This window comes from Ranitomeya imitator, chromosome 4, assembly GCF_032444005.1.
Source record: "Ranitomeya imitator isolate aRanImi1 chromosome 4, aRanImi1.pri, whole genome shotgun sequence".
In the NCBI taxonomy this organism is placed as follows: Eukaryota; Metazoa; Chordata; class Amphibia; order Anura; family Dendrobatidae; genus Ranitomeya; species Ranitomeya imitator.
Genome location: NC_091285.1, coordinates 643,452,743 through 643,477,189, shown reverse-complemented (window position 1 = coordinate 643,477,189; position 24,447 = coordinate 643,452,743). Strand labels below are relative to the sequence as shown.

Here is a 24,447-nt window from a genome sequence, read left to right as displayed (position 1 = left end):
AATAGCAGTGATGTTACTAGCGCCGCAGTATGTGTTCCCCTTTCCTAACTTTCGAACTTGGGGGGGTTTGTAAACGGACTAGCACACAAGGTGTCTTGCAGCCAGGGTATAGGGAATTAAGTTATGCCTATAGAAACCTCTTGTATTGCTGCAATGCAGTCTGTCCTCTGGGCCCTGGACTAGGCGCTTATAGCTATCTCATAGCATCCATGACAAGGGAGGTTGTAGATGCATTGCCAATGTGCAGACATTTTGGAACAGTAGTAAAGTGATAATGACACAGCTGAGTGAAGCAGTCTCCTCCCCTGTACACACAATGCTGCTGCTACTGTGGGAGGAGGACGAGGAGGAGGAGGTCAGCTGAGCTGCCTGATGGGAGGAAGCATCATATGATACAGAGGAAGGAGCTGCACTGAATGAGGCTGACATTATATCCAATGTACCGGAGTCCTGTGTAAGGTAGGATCACCCATATCTCTCCATACAAACCGGCCTTACTTACTGCATTATTATAATGGCACCTTGCGGAGTCCCAAAATTCAGGAAGGGGTTTGGGTGGCCATATGCTGCTACATACTACCTACACAATACTGATCGCTTGGAATCCTGATTATATCTTGTGCATAGCCCACGTACATACTGTTTTGGGCGCACATATATGTATCCACCCTTGTAGCATGTGTGGATTGGGCACGATGGTCAACCGCTTGACTTCATGGCCTCTTATTACTGTTTGGATATTATGTAGCAATACAGAGGCCTTAAATAATGCATGGAAGTGTTATAAGGCCTCAAAGAGGCATGTGGAAAGTATGTAAAATACGTACAATTATTTAAAGGGGTTGATGTATGCATTCATAATCTTTTCACTTGCTGATGTGGCTTTTAATTTAGTGCATTATCTGGCGGTATTAATTTTATTCAGTTGATTCTGACCGCATACATATAAGCCTCAATTTCCCCGACTGATATCCGACTAGATCATAGATGTCAAACTCTTGCCCGTGGGCCAAATCTGGCCCGCATGGTGGTTCTATTTGTCCAGACAAAAGAACTCCAAATCCTTTGTGGGGCCATTATACTGTATGGAGGACTATGTGGGGCCATTATACTGTATGGAGGACTATGTGGGGCCATTATACACTATGGAGCACTGTGTGGGGCCATTATACTGTATGGCGCACTATGTAGGGCCATTATACTGTATGGAGGACTTTTGGGGTCATTATACTCTATGGAGGACTTTTGGGGTCATTATACTGTATGGCGCACTATGTAGGGCCATTATACTGTATGGAACACTATGTGGGGTCTATTATTCTGTATGGAGGACTATGTGGGACCCAATATACTATATACTGGTTGGTTCGCGAGTTTTTCATTTTGGCCCTCTGTGTGACATCCCTGGACTAGACCAATGTATTAAAACGTTATAATGATCCACATTTCCTGTTGTGCTACAGTCGCCGACATTCTTCGGAGTACTTCTTATAGGAAGTCTCATGACCGAAGCATCTCTAGATATAACTGAGTTGGACGCCTTCGTACATAGACTCCTCTCCAGGATGTTTGCATATGAAAACAGATCCTATGTCTATAAAAAAGAGGTTTTGTTAGAATTTATGGGGATGGATCGATATACTGTATAATTCCTGTAATCTGGCATTTGATCATAATATATGGCAATATTTCCTTTGATTACGTTTTAATGGGGTATTTTTACTATGGCCATCCCTTTTTAAAGGTTCTCAAAATTGAGTCTTCTCCGCTCTATCCCCTATCTTGAATGGAGCGATGGTGCGTATGCTCCATCTCCGCTCCATTTGTCTATAGGACTGCAGGCTGCTGAGCATGCTCACCTCTGCCCCACTTCTGCAGAACTCTTCTCATAATCAGTGATGGCCATAGAGGTAGGGCCACCATCGATCAGTAAGTAGGGAATAACTTTTAATTGTAGAGATATCGATTTCGTGCATTGTTACGGGCAATTGAATGCAAAAAAAAAAAATCACTTACGCAAAATGAATTCTTATGTATTTGGTGCAGAAAATATATAACATTTACCGTATATGTGCGGCGCTATCATGGGAAACCGATGTGTTGTCATAACAGCCGTGGCCTCCCGTCACTGCAATTTTGGTCTTTTTGTGGGTAGACTTCAGAGGAGAATGTTTTTTTTTTTTTTTCTACAATATACTGCAATACTGTGGTACCGCAATATATGCTATAAGGTAGCAGATGATCAGGTGCAAGTCCCCCAAAAAATAAAGTAAAAAAAAAAAAAAAAAAAAAATCAAATCCACCCCCATTACAAACAAATAAAAAAATAAAATAAAATTTGAAATATTTTTATTGCTGTGTCCATAAATGTCCAACCTATGAAAGTATAAAATTATTGGAAACGATTGTTAAATGTAGGAAAAAGGAAAAAAAAATTGAAATGCCAGAATTTAATTTTTTTTTTTGTCGCCAAAACACTGCAAAAGACGCGATAAGAAGCGATCAATCGTCTCATCTACCCCAAAATGGTACCCACAGAAATGTGAGCTAGCTAATCCCTCTTACAGCTCCGTCGACGTAAAAATGAAAACGTTATGGTCTCGGAAATTGGTGACGCAAGTAAATATTTTTAAGTTTTTAGAAAGTTTTTTTTTTTACCACTTGAATAAAAATATATACATGTTTGGTATATCAAAAGGATCGTATTGATCTCAAGAATCATTTAGCAAGCTTTATAGCTCAATGAAGGTCGTAAAAACAAAGTCCAAAAAAACTACCGTATATTGTAATTGCGTTTTGTTTTTTTATTAGCAATTTCACTGTAATTGGAATTTTTATTTTTTTATTTTTCCAGTACATTGAATGGGGTTTATAAGCCCTCATATGACTATCTACGGAAAAGTGAAAGAAGGGGGCAAACAAATAATATATTGCCCGATCACATAGGGCTTAAAAGGACATGGTTACAGAGCATACAATTTTTGTAATGAATTTAGTTCTCCACAAATCTTTTACCTGGCTTACATTTTAAGAAAAATTAATAAAATTTGCGTTAAAATATTCCTAGTTTTTCCCTAGTGTTGTGCAATTTTTATAGCTTTTTTTTTGCTTCGTTGCCTTCATTCAGTTACTAAAAGGTAGAGCAATCTGTTAAATTTTACAGGCACAAAATGGAGTCTGATCTCTGAGGTAATTTGATATTAACAGAGCAGTTTAGGACTAGAGTAAGCGCAGGGAGAGCTGCCGGACAGCCGAGAGCAACTAAATGCAGAAACCTATGGCTTTTGTGTAAAGTCACGATACACAAATACCGTGGGATGCAGAAAATTACACAACATGGCTGCTGGTGACAACAAAAATGGCTGCCATTACTACTCCCAGGCTCCATTCGCATGTGTTTGTTGTAAATATCAGGTGCATATCTCCTAGCTTTCCTCCAGGATTGAATGGCATGTGTGCATATTATTGTGGTCTTGCATCGTTTATTTAAGAGTCCATGAGAAAGGTGGGTAACCATAGGAACTATAATGGTAGCCATATTGTTTGTTACCAAATGGTGTTCTGCCATGATCCCAAAGGATATGTGAAGACGGAGTTATTTAAAAACTGAGTTTTTCAAATGGAAACCACTTCTTTGAGAAGGTTTTCAGAGAAGTTTTTCTTTTCCTGAAGTGATTCGGAAGAGTTTGGATATGTTCACAGAGTTAATTGGCAAAGTTTTGTGTGTGGATTCTGCATTTTAAAATACTGCTTTCTTCCCATTCATTCGAAAGAGTAAATGGTGCACGCCACATCTTTTATCAAGTGTAAAAAAAAAAAAGGAAAAAAAAATTCTTATTGTTTTTTATGCGCTTTTTAAAGAGGAAATGTACCAAAAAAAACCACACAGTATTGAAATTAAAAACCCATCTGAAATCAAGCAGGAAAAATGTCCCAAAAGAAAGCATGAAAATGGGATAAAAAAAGTGTTGTCTTTACAAAACCATATTAAAAAAAAAAAAAACATGCCTTTTAAAAGCGGTGATTACAAATGGATTTTTCTGGCTGACAAATCCATGTAAAAAAAAAAAAAACTGGGAACATAAATCCTTTTGGAAGGTTTTTTTTCTGACACTTTTTTTTGTAGCCTTTTGGACAGTGCCTTTTTCGGAGCAGATTCCCTTTTAAAATAAGGCTACTTTCACACTAGCGTTGGTACGGGGCCGTCGCCATGCGTCGGCCCGACGTACCGACACAAACTGCGAAAATAATGAACAACGGGGGCAGCAGATGCAGTTTTACAACGCATTCGCTGCCCCATTGTAAGGACCGGGGAGGAGGGGGCTGAGTTCCAGCCGCGCATGCGCGGTCGGAAATGGCGGACTCAATGCACAAAAAACCTTTACATATAACGTAATTTTGTGCCGACGGTGCGCCAAAACACGACGCATCCGTCTCATGACAGATGCAACGTGTGGCCATACGTCGCAATGCGTCGCTAATGCAAGTCTATGGAGAAAAAACGCATACTGCAAGCACAGGAAACAACGCTAGTGTGAAAGTAGCCTAAGTGACACGCACTTTGTTTTGTCTTTCCCACCAGGTGAACGTATGAACAATAGAAATGAATTGGAAGATTCTTCCAACTGTTTTGCAAGCGATTTTTCAGGTGTTTTTTGAAACACACCCGCTCCAAAAAACTCCTCAAAAACTTTTGCCTGCACATAGCTAATGCATATTACTATTTATTGGTTACAAGCAAAGAAAAGCCGTCCTGACACAGATGGACTTAGGCTACTTTCACACTTGCGTCGGTTGTGAAAAAATTTGGCACAACGTGGGCAGCGGATGCAGTTTTTCAACGCATCCGCTGCCCAATGTAAAGTCCCGGGGAGGAGTGGGTGGAGTTCCAGCCGCGCATGCGTGGTAGGAAATGGCAGATCCGACGTACGAAAAAATGTTACATTGAACGTTTTTTCGTGCCGACGGTCCGCCAAAACACGACGCATCCAGTGCACGACGGACGAGACGGGTGGCCATCAGTCACAATCTGTCGCTAATACAAGTCTATGGGAAAATTCAGGATCCTGCATTCTCAAAAAATGACGGATTGTGAAGGAAGGTGAAAAACGCAAGTGTGAAAATAGCCTAAGTCCTCCTCCATCTTCTCAGCCTCTGGAAGTAAAGAAAGTTGGTCTGACCCCTTGTTCCATTTTGGATATTTTGAGACTGCCTATAGGGAACAGTGAATCATTCATCTCTTAATTACAGAGGACCTGTCAGTGACCATAAATATGTAAGTTTTTATACCTGTTGTAAATGCTGCTATTCTCCTCAATACAGCATTGTTTTTCTTTGTTCCCGCTCCATTCCGTTCCTGAGATATGGCCCCTTCTTCACTGTGTACAAATCTGTTCTTGTTAGTGTATAAATTTGTGTTTTTAAAACCTGGTGTAAATGCTGCTGTTCTCCTAAATCTGGTTCTGTTTTTCTCTTGTTCCTATGTTTCTTCATTCCTGAGATATGTCCTCCTCTTTCTTGTACATACATCAAGCTATGTTAGCCAAAAGGGTGTGGTCCTCAAAAACATACCCACGGAGAAGAGTTAAGGACCACTCCCCATTGTCTAACAAAACTAGATTTATGTACAAGAAGAAGAGGCCATATCTCAGGAACAGACAGGCGCAGGAACAAAAGAAAAACAGTACCAGATTCCAGAGAACAGCAGCATTTACACCAGGTATTAAAAATACAAATTTAAATGACAAATTTATGGTAAATTTCACCTCTGTAAAGGTGCATTTCAGTAGCCAAAGATGTTCTCACCTACTGATGCAGTCAAGCATTCTTCCTTTCCATTCACTTGGGGTAAGTGTCTAGCTCACGCAATCGGGGTTTGATGTATATGGAATAACCTTTTAAAACTAAATGGATTTTTTTCTTTGTGACTTCGCCCTAAATTAATTGACTAATTGATATTAAAAGTATTTTTGTATTTCCTCTGCAGGGACCCAAAAATATCATTCCTCTTCTAAAGTTGTCCATCGCGCCAACCATGATTCACAGCTTGTTCCTCATTAACCCTTCGGGTGACATTTTCTTAGAGAAACACTGGAAGAGCGTCGTATCCCGTTCCGTCTGTGACTACTTTTTTGAGGCACAAGAAAGGGCTTCCGAGGCGGAAAATGTTCCCCCCATCATCCCGACACCTCACCACTACTTACTCAGTGTTTATAGGCACGCCATCTTTTTTGTGGCCGTCATCCAAACTGAGGTGCCGCCGCTTTTTGCGATCGAGTTCCTTCACCGCGTGGTCGACACATTTCAGGTATGACTTTATTCTGGGTGACTTCTGTTATTCCTGTTAGTGTAATATCGTTATACAGATACTAGGAATTTACGTTCTGCGGACTCGATTGCAAAAGTATTGTGTCATGTGGAGTTTGTCGTCAAACGAGGTTGCGATATATATATATATATATATATATATATATATATATATATATATATATATATATATATATATATATATATATATATAATTATTTTTTTTTCCCCATGACTGAAAAAAAGTTGAGGCTCTGTGGAAATACATTGTGCTGGGATTTTTTTCTTATTTTGTAAGGAAGGAGAATGATAGAAGACTAGCTCAGACTAGAGGTAACATACCAAAAAAATATACTTGTACAAAATTTGCAATATTACCGCCATACAGTGCACAGATAGTTCCACCGAAATGCTCATATAACAAAGTTTATACAATTCCAAAGTAATTTTTATCAAACAGTGCCCTAATAATATCACCTGACACGGCTCAGTTGAGAGGGCCCAGGTTTTAATTGTGACCCCCTTTTGTGAATTATTCTGTGGGGACCAAAAAAATCTCAGTATAATCCAGTCTTGACTTTCTCAACCTAACAAAGATTCAGCATATTTTGTATTTTATTGATTTCCATCTCTGCTATTACCACGCTTAGGAGTCCAGTGGGCAGACCTAATCAGTGAGTGATGGATATCTCTGCACACTGATAAGAGGGAAGGCTGTCAGTCACTGATTAGGACCGCCCATTGGACTCTTAAGCGTAGAAATGGGTATGTTATTAAAAAAAGTTATACTGACTATTTCTCTATCCCCATGATGGCACCACGGAGAGAGGGGTCCGCCCCCAGGGACAGGAAACCTACAGATGAAAAAGGGCGTACCTCTCTCCCACATCAGTTGGTTTCCTGTCCCTGACGGGGAACCTACAGCGACGTACCTGAAGATTCTTCGTGGGATTCCAGGGTGCTGGCCGGTCGGTTCCTGAAAGGGGGCGCCCTGTCACGGCTGTGTCCAGCCGGTTTTCTCCCCCCTTTTCTCCGACCCTGAGGCACCACCACGGGGGTCGGCGGGCCCTACGGGTGAGTGTTGCAGGGGAAGGCAGTGAAGAGGATCGAGCCTGCCTTCCCCAAGAAAAAAAAAAAAAAAGGGGGAGGAAAGAGGCAGGTGACGGCGGTCACCATTACAGCCTCTGCACTGCTAATAGGTGCGTGGGGGTAGCGGCGGCTACGCTACCATTATCAGGAGCCTGGAGGCTAGAGGCAAAGCGCCGCACACACCGCTGAACCGCCGCCCAAACCGGAAGTACGGGCTCGGGCGGAACGTTAGAACGCGCGCACAGGCGTCCCCAATAATATCTTCCCTATAGGACGCCTGTGCCGCGAACCGGAAATGACGCTCGCGCATGCGCAGATGACCACTTCTGCCGGCGGCAAGTTTAAAAAGCAGCGTCCTCGGTAGAAGAAACGTGGAAAACCCTCTCTTTTGGCAAACGCAGTGCGGAGCCATTATGAGCGGTAAAGAACCACAAGAGGCACAGGAATGTGCACAATCATCACCTGAGGAAGTACTGCGTCCGCGCTCACAACATCAGCGCAAGGGGAACGCTTCATCCCAGCAATGCAGCAGCAGCGGACGCTCAGGGTCACAACGCAGCCGAGTCTCTGGGGGAAATACACGGCCGGCGACGAATCCAGTGGATACAGTCCCGAGGCCAGAGACGGTATATCTTAGTCGTAAGGGGTGAGTGATCTACGTGAAAGTAATAATGTAATACGAGATTACTTTTTTCTCCTAGGGAAGGAAATGTACAGGCAAATCAAAGCACAAAGTGTGTGCGATATGTTCGGAAGAACTTCCTTCCTCATGGGAAAAAAAGCTATGCGGGCCCTGCATAGAAAAAACCATCCAGGAGGAATCTCCGGCGTTCGCGTCAGACCTGAAAACTCTAATAAAAAATCAAGTGGAAAGTGCCCTCAAAGGCATTAAAATTCCGAGGAAAAAACATAGATCAGGTCATAAGTCTCCCGAGTCCAGTATAGACGAATCAGAAAACGAGACATCTGAATCTAATGATTCATCGACATCCGAGACCTCCTCACTATCATCGGAGGGGGGACGCAGTTGCTTCCCCATCGAGGAGACAGACGCATTGGTAAAGGCCATCAGAACAACTATGGGTCTGATAGACGAACGCCCTAAAAGAACAGCACAGGACATAATGTTCAGCGGACTAGAACAAAAGAAAAGAAGAGTATTTCCAATAAATGAGAAAATTCATTCTTTGATTAAGAAAGAATGGAAGAAACCGGATAAAAAAGTTCTCTTGACCCCCAAGAGAAAGTACCCGTTCGATGACCCAGCCTGCTCATCCTGGAGCAAGGCACCCAAACTTGATGTGGCCATAGCAAAGGCCTCTAAAAAGTTCGCTCTGCCCTTCGAGGACATGGGCACTCTAAAGCAGAGGTCCCCAACCACCGGTCCGCGGACCAGGACCGGGCCGTTGAGGTTTTTCAGCCGGTCCGCGGCGCCGCTTACAGCTAGCTTCGCGGCCCTGGGCCTGGTCAGAGCACGCTCTGTGACAGCTCGCAGCTCCCAGCAGAGAACATTATGCAGGACGGGGCGGGGCGTCAGGCGGGTCTTAGTGACGCAGCCCTCCTGCGCAGCATGGTGTGTTCCTGATGGGGTGGGGCGGCAGGCTCTCCTCACTGACACGCCCAGTGGCGTATCTAAGGGGGGGGGCAGCCGGGGCATTTGCCCCGGGCGCAGCCGGCAGGGAGGGGCGCAGTCGGGCCGCCTCATTCGGCGGTCCGCAGTGTCTCCCTCGGCGGCTGCATTCTGCCGCCCCCGGTCAGGGAGTCAGCTGTTCTCTGTGCCGACTGTCAAGCTGACAGCCGGCACAGAGAAGCTGCAGAGCACCGGCTCCCAACGTGTGCAGAGGTGGAGGGGAGCCCCTGCAGGGTGGCTGCGACGGGCAGGGAGAAATCCCCGCAGCTCCGTTGCCCAGCGATCTGTCTTCCTGCTTCCTCTCACACAGACGCGCCGCTGGATGACGTCATCATTCAGCGGCCGGCTGTGTCAGAGGAAGGCAATGAGATGCTGTGGTAGAGTGCGAGGAGAGGTGAGAGGGGTGTGTGAATGTGTGTGTGAGAATGTGTGTGCGAGAATGTGTGTGTGTGAGAATGTGTGTGTGAATGTGTGTGTGTGAGAATGTGTGTGTGTGAATGTGTGTGTGTGTGTGTGTGTGAGAATGTGTGTGTGTGAGAGTGTGTGTGTGAATGTGTGTGTGAGAATGTGTGTGTGTGAGAATGTGTGTGTGTGAGAATGTGTGTGTGTGTGAGAATGTGTGTGTGAATGTGTGTGTGTGTGTGTGAATGTGTGTGTGTGAGAGTGTGTGTGTGAATGTGTGTGTGAGAATGTGTGTGTGTGTGTGTGTGTGAGAATGTGTGAGAATGTGTGTGTGTGTGAGAATGTGTGTGTGAATGTGTGTGTGTATGTGTGTGTGAATGTGTGTGTGTGTGTGAATGTGTGTGTGTGAATGTGTGTGTGAGAATGTGAATGTGTGAATCACATTCTCATTATAAATGTCATAATTACATGATAAGTATGCACTAAGCTCCACCCCTCCATAACCCCACCCCCATATGACCAGAGCCCCACCCCCACCCCACCGGGCCATGGAAAACTGGTCTTGCTTAAAGCCGGTCCCTGGTGCAAAAAAGGTTGGGGACCTCTGCTCTAAAGGATCCAATGGACAAAAAAGCAGACACCTTCTTAAAAAACTCCTGGGAAGCGGCAGGAGGAGGACTAAAGCCAGCCATCGCAGCCACCTGCACGGCCCGTGCTCTAATGGTATGGCTTGAACATTTGGATTCGCAACTAAAAGAGAAAGTCCCAAGAGAAACAATACAAAAGTCAGTGTCCATGATGAAAGGGGCAGCAGCTTTTCTGGCGGACGCTTCGGTGGACTCAGCAAGATTATCAGCCAGGTCGGCTTCTTTCTCAAACGCCGCAAGACGCGCCCTGTGGCTAAAGTGCTGGCCGGGGGACCTGCAGACAAAGACCAAGCTTTGCTCAATACCTTGCGAAGGTGAATTCCTGTTTGGGTCAACGTTGGACGACATCCTCGACAAAGCAGGAGATAAAAAGAAATCTTTTCCCGGGTTCCCCAACCAGTCATATAGGCGCTCCTTTCGGAACAGAAAGTTCATGCGCAGAAGACCTCCAAAAGGAAATAAAGACGGATGGGAAGACAGAAGAAACAAAAACAGGGGCTTCTTGTTCAACAAACCCCCCCCTCCAGATAATAAAAAATCCCAATGAAGGTACTCCCCGGGTCGGAGGGAGACTAGCCAAGTTTCTTCCAGCCTGGGAGAGAATTTCAGACAGTCCTTGGATTCTAGGTATTATACGAGAAGGCCTCAAATTCAAATTTCGTGTTCCTCCCGGCAACTCCTTCATGGTAACGCCTCAAAAACAATCACTCGAACAGTCAGCTCTCCAGAAGGAGATTCTGAGCCTAGTCCAGAAAGATGTATTGCAAGAAGTTCCATACCAGGAAAGAGGCACAGGGTTCTATTCTCCTCTCTTCCTCCGAAAAAAACCGGACGGATCATACAGAACGATCATAAATCTCAAAAAACTAAACAGTTTCCTGGAGATACAACATTTCAAAATGGAGACAATAAAATCTTGCGTGAGAATACTCTTTCCTTTGTGTTTCATGACTGTTCTAGATTTACGAGACGCATATTACCATGTGCCCATCCACAGAGATTACCAAAAATATCTCAGACTGGCAGTAAATATCCAGGGGGAAGTAAAACACTTCCAATTCCGGGCTCTCCCCTTCGGGATAGCTATCGCTCCTCGGGTATTTACAAAAATGTCAGAGGTAATGGCTCACATACGGGAACAGAATATCTTAATAGTTCCCTATTTAGACGACCTACTCGTGGTAGGGAACTCATTTCAACACTGCGAACAACAGTTGAATCTGGTCATAGCCTCTCTGTCGAGTCTAGGGTGGCTGCTAAACATACCCAAGTCCAAAATGGTGCCATCCCAGGTACAGGAGTACTTGGGGATAGTCCTAGACTCGATCACGCAGACATGCTATCTTCCTCAGGAGAAAGTACAAAAAATGACACAGGCAGTGTTACAGCTGATGGTATCCCCAGTCACCACTCCGAGGAGAGCAATGTCCCTCCTGGGCTCTATGACTGCCTGCATTCCGGCAGTTCAATGGGCACAACTTCATTCCCGGGATCTACAATGGGAGACTTTAAATTTAGGCCTATCTCTGCACGGAAATTTAGACTGGCAGTTAAGTATTTCTCCAAACACGATACACTCCCTAGCATGGTGGGCAGACCCAGGGAATCTAACCAAAGGGGTTCCTTGGGCGCTACCGACGGAGAAGATTCTAACGACGGATGCAAGCCCCTGGGGCTGGGGAGCACATATAGGCGATCAAGTGGCACAGGGGAGTTGGAACAAAAGTCAAGAGCTAGACTCTTCCAACATGAAAGAACTGCTAGCGGTAAAACTGGCCCTAACACACTTTCTATATCTCCTTCACGGTTATCATGTAAAAGTCTTTTCGGACAACCAGGTAGTGGTTGCATATCTAAATCACCAAGGGGGAACCAGGTGTCGAGCTCTGATGGAGGTAACCCAATCCATCTTCCACATAGCGGAACACAGTCTAAAGTCCTTGACAGCTCTCCACTTAAAAGGCTCCGAAAACCAAACTGCAGACTTCCTGAGCAGAACATGCTTAAAGCAGGGAGAGTGGGAGCTAAACCAATCGGTCTTCGATCAGATCGTGAATCTCTGGGGCCTACCAGTAATAGACCTATTCGCGAACAGTCAAAACCGCAAAGTAAAAACATTCTGCTCAATCGATCCCCGGGGGAACCCTGTAGCTCTAGACGCATTGACAATTCCTTGGAACTATCACCTTGCCTATGCGTTCCCCCCAATGTCACTCATCCCCTTAGTGCTGAGGAAAATTCGGGAGGAGGGGACTACAGTGATACTAATAGCGCCATTCTGGCCCCGCAGAATATGGTTTTCTTGGCTAAGAAAAATGTCCATATCAAGTCCATGGGTTCTACCAGACACGCCGAAACTTCTGTCCCAGGGTCCAGTATTTTACCCCAATGTAAAAAATTTACACATAACAGCGTGGCTTTTGAAAGGAGGTTGCTGAGGGACAAAGGGTTCTCTCCTAACTTGGTGTCCACTCTATTACAAAGTAGAAAACCCGTAACCACTAGAATATATGGGAAAGTGTGGAAAAAATTCATGTCAGTATCAGGGGCAGACCCGTATGGGGAAGTTCCCATAAGGAAAGTCCTTGAATTTTTACAGAAAGGTCTGGAAAGAGGGTTGGCTACAAGCACTCTGAAGGTTCAGGTAGCAGCCTTGGCAGCACTGTATAATTATGATCTGGCCAGAAATCGTTGGGTCATGCGATTTATTAAAGCCTCATCTAGGTCCAGACCTATTCCTCTCCACAACTCTCCCCCATGGGATCTAAACCTCGTACTAAACGCTCTAACCAAACCTCCCTTTGAGCCCCTGACAGAAGTTCCTTTAAAGATCTTATCTCTAAAAACCACACTCCTAGTGGCCCTAACCTCAGCTCGTCGTGTCAGCGATATACAAGCGTTATCTTCATGCCCGCCCTTTACTCAGATACTTGATGACAGAGTCATTCTAAAAACTGACCCGGCTTATCTCCCTAAAATAGCGTCACAGTTTCACAGAACGCAAGAAATTTCTTTACCCTCCTTTTGTCCCAACCCTAAAAATGAGGGGGAAAAAACACTGCATACCCTGGACGTAAAAAGATGTCTGGTCCAATATCTATCAGCCACTAGGGAGTGCAGGAAGGATAGGGCTCTGTTTGTCTGCTTCCAGGGTCCACGCAAAGGACAAAAAGCATCGAAAGCCACGTTAGCAAGATGGATAAGAGACGCCATCGCCCTATCCTACTCATCCTGTGGGACAGCTATCCCAGAGAACATAAAAGCTCACTCGACCAGAGCAGTGGCATCATCCTGGGCGGAGAGAGCTGGCGCTTCAATACAACAGATATGTAGAGCGGCCACTTGGTCTTCCCAGTCTACATTTTTCAAGCATTACCGCTTAGACTTGACCTCCTCTGATACTACCTTTGGGCGAAGGGTTCTAGAGGCAGTGGTCCCTCCCTAATAGCTCTATCTATTCAAATCTCTCCGTGGTGCCATCATGGGGATAGAGAAAATGGTAGTTACCTGCCGATAACAGTATTTCTCTGATCCCATGATGGCACCCGTATATTCCCTCCCTTTTCACACACAGGTGTGCACTTGATAATGTACTACTAATTAGTTTTAGTCACGGTGCCTCTGTTAAGTTAAATAGGTTAAGTTTAATTTGTACAAATATTGAGTTGCAGCTGAAGTTCGGTATAAGGCTCTGTAATCCAACTGATGTGGGAGAGAGGTACGCCCTTTTTCATCTGTAGGTTTCCTGTCCCTGGGGGCGGACCCCTCTCTCCGTGGTGCCATCATGGGATCAGAGAAATACCGTTATCGGCAGGTAACTACCATTTTTCCCATAAGCCCATATATCAAACTGATCGACCCTTCCTGCTTTATAACATACTGATGTAGCATTCAGTGTCACAAATTACCTTTAAAAACGTAAGAAGGTTATGGAAAGTAGCGAGAACCCTTTAATGCTATTTATCTTGGGCAACAATGGTAAAATTAGTCAAGAAAATCCAGAAGGCGTTAGGTTATCCCCCATATATTGATGTCCTATTCTTCCCATTAGGATTACTTTGGGTCTTGCTCGGAAGCCGTCATTAAGGAAAATGTTGTGGTGGTCTACGAGGTCCTCGAGGAGATGTTGGATAATGGATTCCCACTTGCCACTGAATCAAACATCCTAAAGGAGCTGATCAAACCTCCAACCATCCTACGAAGTGTGGTGAACACCATTACAGGTAACAATCAGATCTATATCAATACATGGGGCCTGACACATACTTAAAGGGGTTGTCCGGTGAAAGCAAGTTGTCACCTATCCACAGAAAAGGTCATAACTTATTGACCTGTGGGGGTCCGACCACTGAGATCCGCACCGATCGACACAACGGAACATTGTTATTCCCCCTAGAATGCTTGACTGCTGCTCCATTCATTACCTATAGGGCTGTCGAAACCTATGCTCGGCTTTTTCCGACAGACCCATAGTCAATGAATAGAGCAGTGGGACCTGCCGCTTCTTTTTGTAACAGAGAAAAAAAAGTGCCACATAGCGGATAAAAAAAAAAAATCCCCTTCTAACAATCAGATCCTAGCAGTCGGCCCCCCACCGAACAACATCCGCAGGTGACTTGTTTTGACTAGATGACCGTCATACACATTCGAGCAAGTTGGGCGACTCTGTTGATTTTGGAGGGACCGGCAGCCTGTCTTATGTTTATGGAGGATTTCAGACTCTTTCTGAGACTTTTTCTCTACAGATAATATCAGGTCAAAAAAGGATTGGCATGTTGGTCTTTAATAATGTCCTATCCTTTTGTCTCGGGAAATGAGCTGCTGCCAGAGATGTCTGGTAGCAGCTTTTTCTAATTTATTATTGAAAACACATGCACACTCAGACTAACCGAGCATGCCTGTGTATAATGGTTTTGGTGGGAGAATTATGTCAGCCCAATTCTCAGCATCTGTTAGGGTTTCTTGTGCAGTTACCAAAAAAGTGGACAATCCCTTTAACAGGAAGCCATTATGCCAGTGATTCTTGAATTGAACCTGCCTTTGCTTTCAGGCAGCTCAAATGTGGGCGACCAGCTCCCGACAGGACAACTCTCAGTGGTTCCATGGAGAAGAACAGGGGTGAAATATACCAACAATGAGGCCTACTTTGATGTAATAGAAGAGATAGACGCCATCATTGATAAATCAGGTAAACAAATCCTCTGATAAACTAGTATGAGTCTATTAAACGGAAGAGAAATATAGAAAAAATACAGAAACAAAAATCTACTATATAATTGTCTAAGGGTCACTTCCGTCTGTATGTCTGTCTTTCTGTCTGTCTGTCTGTCTGTCACGGATATTCATTGGTCACAGCCTCTCTGTCTGTCATGGAAATCCAAGTCGCTGATTGGTCGTGGCAAAACAGCGACGGGCACAGTCCGGAAGAAAATGGCCGCTCCTTCCTCCCCGCAGTCCAGATTGCTGTAGATAAGCCCCTGATGCCGGTGGGCTTAGCTCACCTTTGATTTTGGGGGTGACAGGTTCTCTTTACCCCCTTCACAACATATGACGTACATGTACATCATCTGTCATGTCCCTGACTGTGACAGGGACACACCGAGCCTCCATTTTTCCCGGCAGATGATGGCTGGTTTATTCGGCCATAATGTGCCTCTAACAGCCACGAGTGGAGCCCATCAACCAGTTAAATGCCACTTTCGATCTCTGACAGCAGCATTTAACGTGACCGCAGAGGGTCACGTTGATTTGTGCGCCCATGCTTGTCATGGCGATTGTCCTGTAAAAGCCAACCCGTCGTACAAGTGATCATACAGTTGCAGCTTAAAGTCCCCTAAGGAGAATTTTAAATACCGTTAAAAAAAAAAAAATATATATATATATATATATATATATATATATATATATATATATATATATATATATATATATAAAAACAAAGTTTAAAACACCCGACATTTTTGCCCTATTCAAAATAAAACAATAAAACCCTCACACAGCCACATATCCCGAAAAATTAAAGCATTACGGTTCTCGGGAAAATGGCTACTAAAACAAATTCTTTTAATTTCTTTTTTTTTTTTTTTTTTTTACAAATTTCCAAAAATGTATTTTCTGGCATTAAAATAAAAAAAAACCCAAAAAACTGACAGAAGATTCTAAGCGCCATGCCAAAGGGGTTTGAACGCTTCTTCAGAGGATCGGGGATTTGCGAGCACGCCATTTTCACCAATGTTATCAGGAAAGCTGTACACCTCTCAAGGCTGATATTTAATAGTTTTTTTTCCTTCTTCTCTACAGGTTGCACGGTGGCTGCAGAGATTCAGGGTGTGATAGACGCCTGCGTAAAGCTGAGTGGGATGCCGGATTTAACGTTGTCTTTTATGGTAGGGTAGTTTGTAAGGGACACAAATTTAGAGCCCCCCGATTTACAGATTATCTCTTTTATAGGGCCAAAGAGAATGCTTAATCTCGCTAGCGCCATCTATTAAAGATGTCCTGTTAAGGCAACGTCTGAGCCTTTTAACCGGATACGCAACATGAGATTTTAGCCAAGCCAGGCACCCATCTACAGACAGCAGTTTTGGGGTACTTGCCCTTCATCCGGTTGGCTGAGTGAGAAGCACTTGATACAGCTGCTATGTGGCCCCAGGGAGAGGTTTCTCTCCTTCCTGGAGGGAGCTAATTTGTTTGTTGTTTTCTTCATACTCTCCGATCTCCTTAACTGCTTCCGGACCACCCATAGATTTGTAACGTTCGGGTGGTCCGGCTCTTACTCTGCAGGTATGTTCTAAAACATCACTGCACAGAAGCCATATAAGATTGGGTGGTAGAGGCGGAAGGGGAGATCTGGCTGTCAGAGACAGCCGGAGTCTCCACAGAGAAGGCAGAGGCGGTTTATTACCGTCTATGCCTTCTCCATCGCAGTATACACAGCACTGAAGAAGTCGTATGTACACAGTAATAGGAAGCGCTGACGGCCCATCCTCCATACACAGCAGTCATGGAGCAGCAGCTGCGGGTCAGTGGATACCCAGACAGCTGTGCTATGCAGTCCCCTGTAACTGGGACTAATATACCAGCCTCAGTTACAGGGAAATTCACATAAAAAAAAAATATTTAAGTGCCTCCGCAACACAAAGATCTTTTTGTGATCTTATGAGGGGTACAATGTATAAAATGAATGAAAAAAAAAATGTAAAATAACAGGTAAAAGAAAGTACCCCTGTCAATCCAAATTGCTGTTAAAAAAAAAATGTCCAATATAAATATTTTTACTGTATGGAGAACAGATTTTTACATTATTATTTATTTATATAGCACCATTAATTCCATGGTGCTGTACATGAGAAAGGGGTTATAATACAGGGTTTTAGATATCGTTAACAGTAAACATATTTACAATGACAGACTGGTACAGAGGGGAGAGGACCCTGTCCTTGCGGACTTACATTCCATGGGATAGTGGTGAAGAGACAGGAGGTCGGGGTGCTGCAGCTCTGGTGGTGGTGAGGCGGCAGATCGGGTGGTTGGTGACGTGGCGGCAGCTCGGGTTGTTGGTGAGGCAGCTGCTCTGGTGGTGGTGACGCAGCAGCTCTGGTGTTGGTGAGGCGGCAGAATGGTTATTACAGGCTGTAAGCTTTCCTGAAGAGATGGGTTTTCAGGTTCCGTCTGAAGAATCCGAGGGTGGTGGATAATCGGACATGTTGAGGAGTGGGATTCCAGAGGATGGGGGATATTCGGGAGAAATCTTGGAGGCGGTTGTGTGAGGAATGAATAAGTGTGGAGGAGAGTAGGAGGTCTTGGGAGGATCAGAGATTATGTGAGGGAAGATAGTGGGAGATTAGTTCAGAGATATAGGGAGGGGACAGGTTGTGGATGGCTTTGTAGATCAGTGTTAGTAGTTTGAACTGGATTCGTTGGGGAATTGGGAGCCAGTGGTGGGATTTGCAGAGGGGAGAAAAAAGGAAGTAGCGAGGAGAGAGGTGGATTAGCCGGGCAGTAGAGTTGAGAACAGACTGGAGCGGTGCAAGAGTTAGCGGGGAGGCCACAGAGTAGGGTGTTGCAGTAGTTGAGGCGGGAGATGATGAGGGCATGCACAAGAATTTCAGTAGATTGTGGGCTGAGGAAGGAACGGATTCTGGCAATATTTGAGTTGGAGGCGACAGGAGGTGGTAAGAGTTTGGACGTGCGGTTTGAAGGACAGGGCAGAGTCGAAAGTTACCCCGAGGCAGCGTATTTCAGGTGTGGGAGAGCGTGATGCCGTTTACCATAACAGATAGATCAGGTAGGGGGGATATGCGAGATGGGGGGAGAAAGATGATCAGTTTGGTTTTGTCTACATTGAGTTTTAGGAAGCGAGAGTTGAAGGAGGATATAGCTGAGAGACACTCCGGGATTCTGGACAGCAGAGAGGTGACATCTGGGCCAGAGAGGTAGATCTGAGTGTCGTCTGCATATAGATCGTACTGGAAGCCATGGGACTTTGAGTTGTCCTAGGCCAAAGGTATAAATGGAAAAAAGTAGGGGCCCTAGGACAGAGTCATGAGGGACTCCAACAGAGAGAGGGTGGGGTGAGGAGGTAGTGTGGGAGTGGGAGATGCTGAATGTGCTGTTGGAAAGGTATGAGGAGATCCAGGATAGGGTGACGTCTTTGATGTCGAGGGAAGAAAGAATCTGTAGCAGTAGGCAGTGGTCGACTGTGTCGAAAGCAGAGGACAGGTCGAGAAGGAGGAGGATGGAGAACTGTCTGTTAGCTTTGTCTGTAAGTCATTAGTAATTTTGGTCAGAGCAGTTTCGGTGGAGTGGTGAGGGCGGAAGCCAGATTGGAGGTTGTCAAGGAGAGAGTTAGATGAGAGGTGGGAGGAAATTTGAGCATGGACATGCTGCTCAAGGAGTTTTGAAGCAAACGGGAGCAGTGATATGGGGCGATAGCTGGGCATAGCAGTTTGGTCAAGGTTAGCTTTTTTGAGGATTGGTTTGATGGTGGCATGTTTGAAGGCAGAGGGGAAGGTACCAGAAGAGAGCGATAGGTTGAAGAGATGGGTTAGGTCTGGAATGAGCATGTTAGTGAGGTTGGGGAGCAGGTGGGAAGGGATGGGGTCATGTATGTTAGTGGCCCTGCATGGTCATAGAAAATGGGAAATACAAACAATTATTTCCTTCATTTTTCCACCAACATCAGCAAAAAAAAAAGACAATATGACAGTAGCATAAAAATTTATACATATTAGTCCAAAAAATCAAGAACACATTCCACTATATAGATACACAAAAGGCCTATCGACTATATAAATCAGGCCACAGAATGTTAGAGTTCAAAATAGAAATTTTATATATTGATATGCTGACATAAGTCAGATTGTGCAAAAGCAGGCTCTTCCGGGGGCGGAAGAGATACATCGAAACGCGCGTAGGGGTATTACACCGGCTTTCTGTGAAGTACGTACAGAGGTAATTATGACTTTGGATTAGGGTTACTGACGGCCTTTTTTTGTGTTTATGCAACTACATACATCTTACCTCCTGGGTGCCATACAAATTAGGGTTTGCAGTCACGTTGTGATGGACCTTTTTATGATTTGATTTAGGCCTTATTGGCCATAGGACACACCTTGGGAGTTTAGCTTTAGTTGCCTGCTTTTGCACAATCTGACTTATGTACCACTTAGGTGTTATATAGGGTTATGTGATCTGGATGAGGATAGGTCTCCTTATGTTTTGAAATAAGCCTTATTGGCTATCAGACATATTTTAGGAGTTTTTGTCAGGTATATGGACATATGATACATCGTGGTGTAACAGATCCCCTTGTGCTTACCAGTAGCCCTCCAGCATATCAATATATAATTTTCAGCCAATAGATATAGGTTAATTAACTATAAAACGTGTTATTTTGTACAAACATTAAACCTTCTATTGCTGCATACCTGCATTTCATGTAAAGTCGGTCATTGGATTGGAGGCATTTTTTACAATCAGTGAAAGTAATATTTTATTCTGTTTGTTAATAATAAATTTCTATTTTGAACTCTAACATTCTGTGGCCTGATTTATATAGTCGATAGGCCTTTTGTGTATCTATATCGTGGCATAAAAATGTAGCGCTATATCTCACATAGAAAACGATGCAAAAAATACTTGAATATCTGAATGAGAAATTTACTTTAGCTGTTTAAATCGCATGTATGAAAAAAACCGAAATTGTGCCTTATCTGAAACAGGAGAAAATGGGCTGGTCTTGAACTGATTAGGGGGTCTCTGACTTTATACATCTATATTTTAAGCTCGGGCCCATCTGGCGGTCTCCACCGGGACTGGGACTGGGTGATGTACCGTTCTTTAGTCTCCAGATAGTTGATAGGTTATACCAAAGATGTTTCATTACAGCGCTCACCCATTATTTGTGTTCCTGGTCTGCAAAAGAGAAGTGGCCAACTTTTTATGGTCCATGGTCATAAATCAGCGGAGAGCAGCTAAAAAAAAGACAGAAGAGTTACAAACTCTTCATCAGACAACATACTGAGTTTACTGATGGATTCTCAGTTAACTCATTCTGCAGCCAGTAATGGAGAACACAAATCCAATTGCAAAAAATGATTCTTAGCCCCAGTTACATGCATGTATGTAAGAAGAAAAAAATTCTGAGAGGGTGGATAACCCGTGTAATATTTAGGCCATGGATGTATCGCGCATGTAAAGGAGGAAACCTAACATAATGCAATTATTTACTTTACTTATATATCTTGTTTTTATGATTTTGCAGAATCCTCGTCTTTTAGACGACGTGAGCTTCCACCCCTGTGTGCGCTTTAAGCGCTGGGAATCGGAACGAATCTTGTCCTTTATTCCTCCAGATGGGAACTTCCGACTGCTGTCTTATCATGTCAGCGCCCAGAAGTAAGAAGCGTAAAAATGGTTTATTCTCAGAAAGGCTCCCCCCAGCTATAATATAAAAGATGTACATTAAAGGGGTATTCCCATCTTCTAAAGTATCTAGCTAGGATGTGCCATTGGTGGTTGGCAGACCTCTGGACCTCCGCTGATCCTGAGAATTAAGGGGACGTATCACTTGTGTCGCTTTGCATGCTTTTCACCAGGAATTAACTTCGCGGTGGCGGCATTGCCTTCACAGTGGCGGCATCCCAGCCATTCAGCTGTGCAGTGGAACAGCTGTGAATGGTGACTGGTTGCAGTTCCCTGCACACAATGGTCGCCAGGAGCCGCACTGTGCAGGGGATACAGTGCTACACCAGATCTGCTGAGCCTTCATTCTCTAGATCAATACTGGTCCTAGAGATCTAAACTGGATTTTTAAAGGTACAGTCCAGGGTTTAAAAAGAAAACATAGCTGCTTTCTTCCGAAAACTGTGTGACCCCTGCCTACCGGTGATGTATGGTATTGCATCGTAGCCCCATTTATCTTTGAGACTGAGCTACAATACCAGGCGCCACCTATAAACAATTGTGGCGCTGTTTTGGGAAGAAAGCAGCTGTCTTGTAATCCTGGATAACCTCTTTTATAAAATGACTCTCCCGGCCATAAATTGTTGGTCAGACGTGCACTCACGACTTGTTTGGTGCTTCTGCATTCTGCCGGGTCGTTTCATTGTGCGGCATTTGATTGGTCTTGCGTTGCAGCCTGGTGGCCATTCCAGTCTACGTGAAGCATGGGATCAGTTTTCGGGAAGGAAGCAGCTCTGGACGTTTTGAAGTCACCCTAGGACCCAAGCAGAGTATGGGCAAGACCGTGGAGGGTGTGACTGTAACCGGTCAGATGCCGAAGGGTGTCCTGAACATGACATTGACCCCATCCCAAGGCACATACGTATTTGATCCCGTCACCAAGGTGAGTTGTGCAATATTCCTGAATATCGAGATGTCATGTTTTACATGTAGTGATCTCATTATTACGTCTGGTCTCCTAGTTATTGTCATGGGAGGTGGGAAAGATTAATCCTCAGAAGTTGCCAAGCCTGAAGGGAACCATGATCCTCCAAGCCGGCTGCTCGAAACCTGATGAGAACCCAACACTTAACCTTAACTTCAAGATCCAGCAGCTCGCCATCTCAGGTACACAAATCTCTTGGCCATCTTATGTGTATGGGGGCTTCCTGACTCCCCTCTCGGGAGAAGAAAAAAATAAGATTGGGCATGTTAAATTACAAAGCCCAATCCAGTTCTTTTCGGTACCCGCAGTAATAAATGTCCGCCAATGTGTTTTGGTTTGTGACTTTTTTTTTTTTTTTAAGGGTCAATGACCTTTATCTCAAAAGACAAGTATTTTTTTCTGATTGAATCCTGTTTTAAGACGTGAAATATTCCGTTAAAGGACACTAAGACATCTTAAAGTTGTTCCATATTGAAAAAAAACAGCTTTTTTTAAATTAGTTTTTTATATATAATAAAAGTTGGGTATTTTGAATAACAACATTTATGATATTAATCCAATGACCTCCAAGTTAGCAATTTAGGACGACCATCGCAAATGGGAGGAGAAAGTGGGGAGAATTACCGTAAGTTCCAAAAACAGCTGAACTTTGTGGGAAGCTTAACCCCTTAGCGACTTATGACAGACTTCCTGTCTTTGGTGCGGGCTGGCAAGCCGAGCCTGTATCTTTCAAATGATTACAGGTTCAAGTCCCCAAAGGGTACTTAAAAAAATACAGTAAAAAAAATATATATTGAAAAATGTATAAAAGTTAATTCACCCCACTATTCCCCCTATTAAAAAATACACATATTTGGTATCGTCACGTTCATAAACATCCGTTCTATCAAAATATAAAATAAATTAATATGATCAGTAAACTGCGTAAAAAGGAAAACAAAAATCAAACTGCCAGAATTGCAGTTTTTTGGCCAATGCAAAAACAGAAAAAAAATGTAATAACAGGTGATCAAAACATTGTATCTATCCTAAAATGATATCAAGAAAAATCTCACCTCAGAGTGCAAAAAATAAATCCTCAAACAGTCCCATATCCCAAAAAAAAAGTTGCGTCTGTCTGAAAATGACAACACAAGCAAAATTTTTGTGTTATTAAAAATTTCTGAATTTTTTTTCACCACTTAAATAAAGCAAAAACTTTTCATGTTTCGTATCAACATAATTGTACTGTGTAATGCAGTGGTAGGACCATAGTGAAACGGCAGTGACCCCAGCAAGTTCAATTGATCAAACAACTGGTATCATTCAAAAGTGCAACTCGTCACGCATAAATCAAGTCCTCACGTGGCTATATTGGCCTTTTAAAAAAAAAGTGTTATGGCTCTTTGAATAAGGGGAGGAAAAAAAGAAAGCACAAAAAATTAAAATTTCCTGGTCCTTAAGGGGTTTAAGCATGGCAAGCTCCCCTCCTCCTGTTTGAGGCTGTTGGTTGTCCTGCATTGCAAAATGAGTCACTCATGTTCTTATTTATTATCGATATTCGTTAATCGATCGTTATCTAAAGCGAACTTCATTCCTTTAATTCATCTTTTTGTATGTCGCCCCCCCTGTAGGCTTGAAGGTGAACAGGTTGGACATGTATGGTGAGAAGTACAAACCCTTCAAAGGAATTAAATACATGACCAAGGCTGGAAAGTTCCAAGTCAGAACATAAAGCAAGATGACATTCTATGAACTCCGAATTTCTATCAACACCTGTGAAGTTTCCAAATCACCTACAACATTCTACTCGTGTATATAAAGAGGAGATGTGATTGCAGTGCGTGTATGTAGATCACAAGTAGGCGGCTGTGTCTTGCATATAGGTCATCAGACATTTGAGAGAGGTACACCTATAAATCCATGCTCCACCACCACCTACTGTAACAGTTATACATAGAAAAGTGGGGACTTTACTGAAATATATAAAACTGGACCCTCCTTCTGGTGCTGGATCACACAATTACAACCACCATATCCAGAGCTGGGAACCTCGAGGGCAAGGCTCAAGGGGAGGAGCCTAGCTTGTTGGTCCACCCATGAGGAAGTGATATGGAGCTTTTTCTTCTTTGTGAGTTGATGTGTGTACTGGGATATAATTTACCAATATTCATGCATCTTAGCACTTCATGGGGCCATATCTAGAGTCGCTGACTAGTTTATAGTGGGCTGTATGTTGGGGTCCTATGCGTGTGGTTCTGCTTTGTCTACTGAAGTAGCCTGCACTGCTTGAAGGGTTTATATGGCAGTACAGGACCAGGCTTGCACTAGTATTACCCAGAACTGAATGTGAAATATGGCAAAGCAGCTAATAATTAAGACTACTGATAACGGACGAGGAGCTGATGGTGACTTGTAAGGCCAGCCCTAGGATACATGTATGAAGGGACTCGAGATGGAGGACTCGTATGTTCCTTTCTGTAATAAACCTATTCTTGCCAGGA

At 43.8% G+C, this 24,447-nt stretch overlaps 1 protein-coding gene across 1 annotated transcript; it reads left to right on the top strand.

Annotated features, from left to right (window-relative positions):
- Positions 1 to 200: 200 nt before the first annotated feature.
- Positions 201 to 24,447, top strand: AP3M2 (adaptor related protein complex 3 subunit mu 2). Its single transcript, XM_069766911.1, has 9 exons — positions 201 to 459; positions 5,987 to 6,307; positions 14,126 to 14,297; positions 15,125 to 15,262; positions 16,375 to 16,460; positions 20,840 to 20,973; positions 21,715 to 21,922; positions 22,002 to 22,146; positions 23,578 to 24,447. The coding sequence occupies exons 2-9, from the start codon at positions 6,035 to 6,037 to the stop codon at positions 23,676 to 23,678; spliced, it is 1,257 nt and encodes a 418-aa protein (XP_069623012.1). The 5' UTR covers positions 201 to 459; positions 5,987 to 6,034; the 3' UTR covers positions 23,679 to 24,447.

What these genes read in the sequence shown, in the direction of transcription:
- AP3M2 (XM_069766911.1), top strand. Translation starts at nt 6,035, where the DNA reads ATGATTCACAGCTTGTTCCTCATTAACCCTTCGGGTGACATTTTCTTA. An exon ending in CGCCATCATTGATAAATCAG is followed by an intron (nt 15,263 to 16,374) that starts GTAAACAAATCC and finishes TCTTCTCTACAG; the next exon opens with GTTGCACGGTGGCTGCAGAG. An exon ending in CCAGCAGCTCGCCATCTCAG is followed by an intron (nt 22,147 to 23,577) that starts GTACACAAATCT and finishes CCCCCCCTGTAG; the next exon opens with GCTTGAAGGTGAACAGGTTG.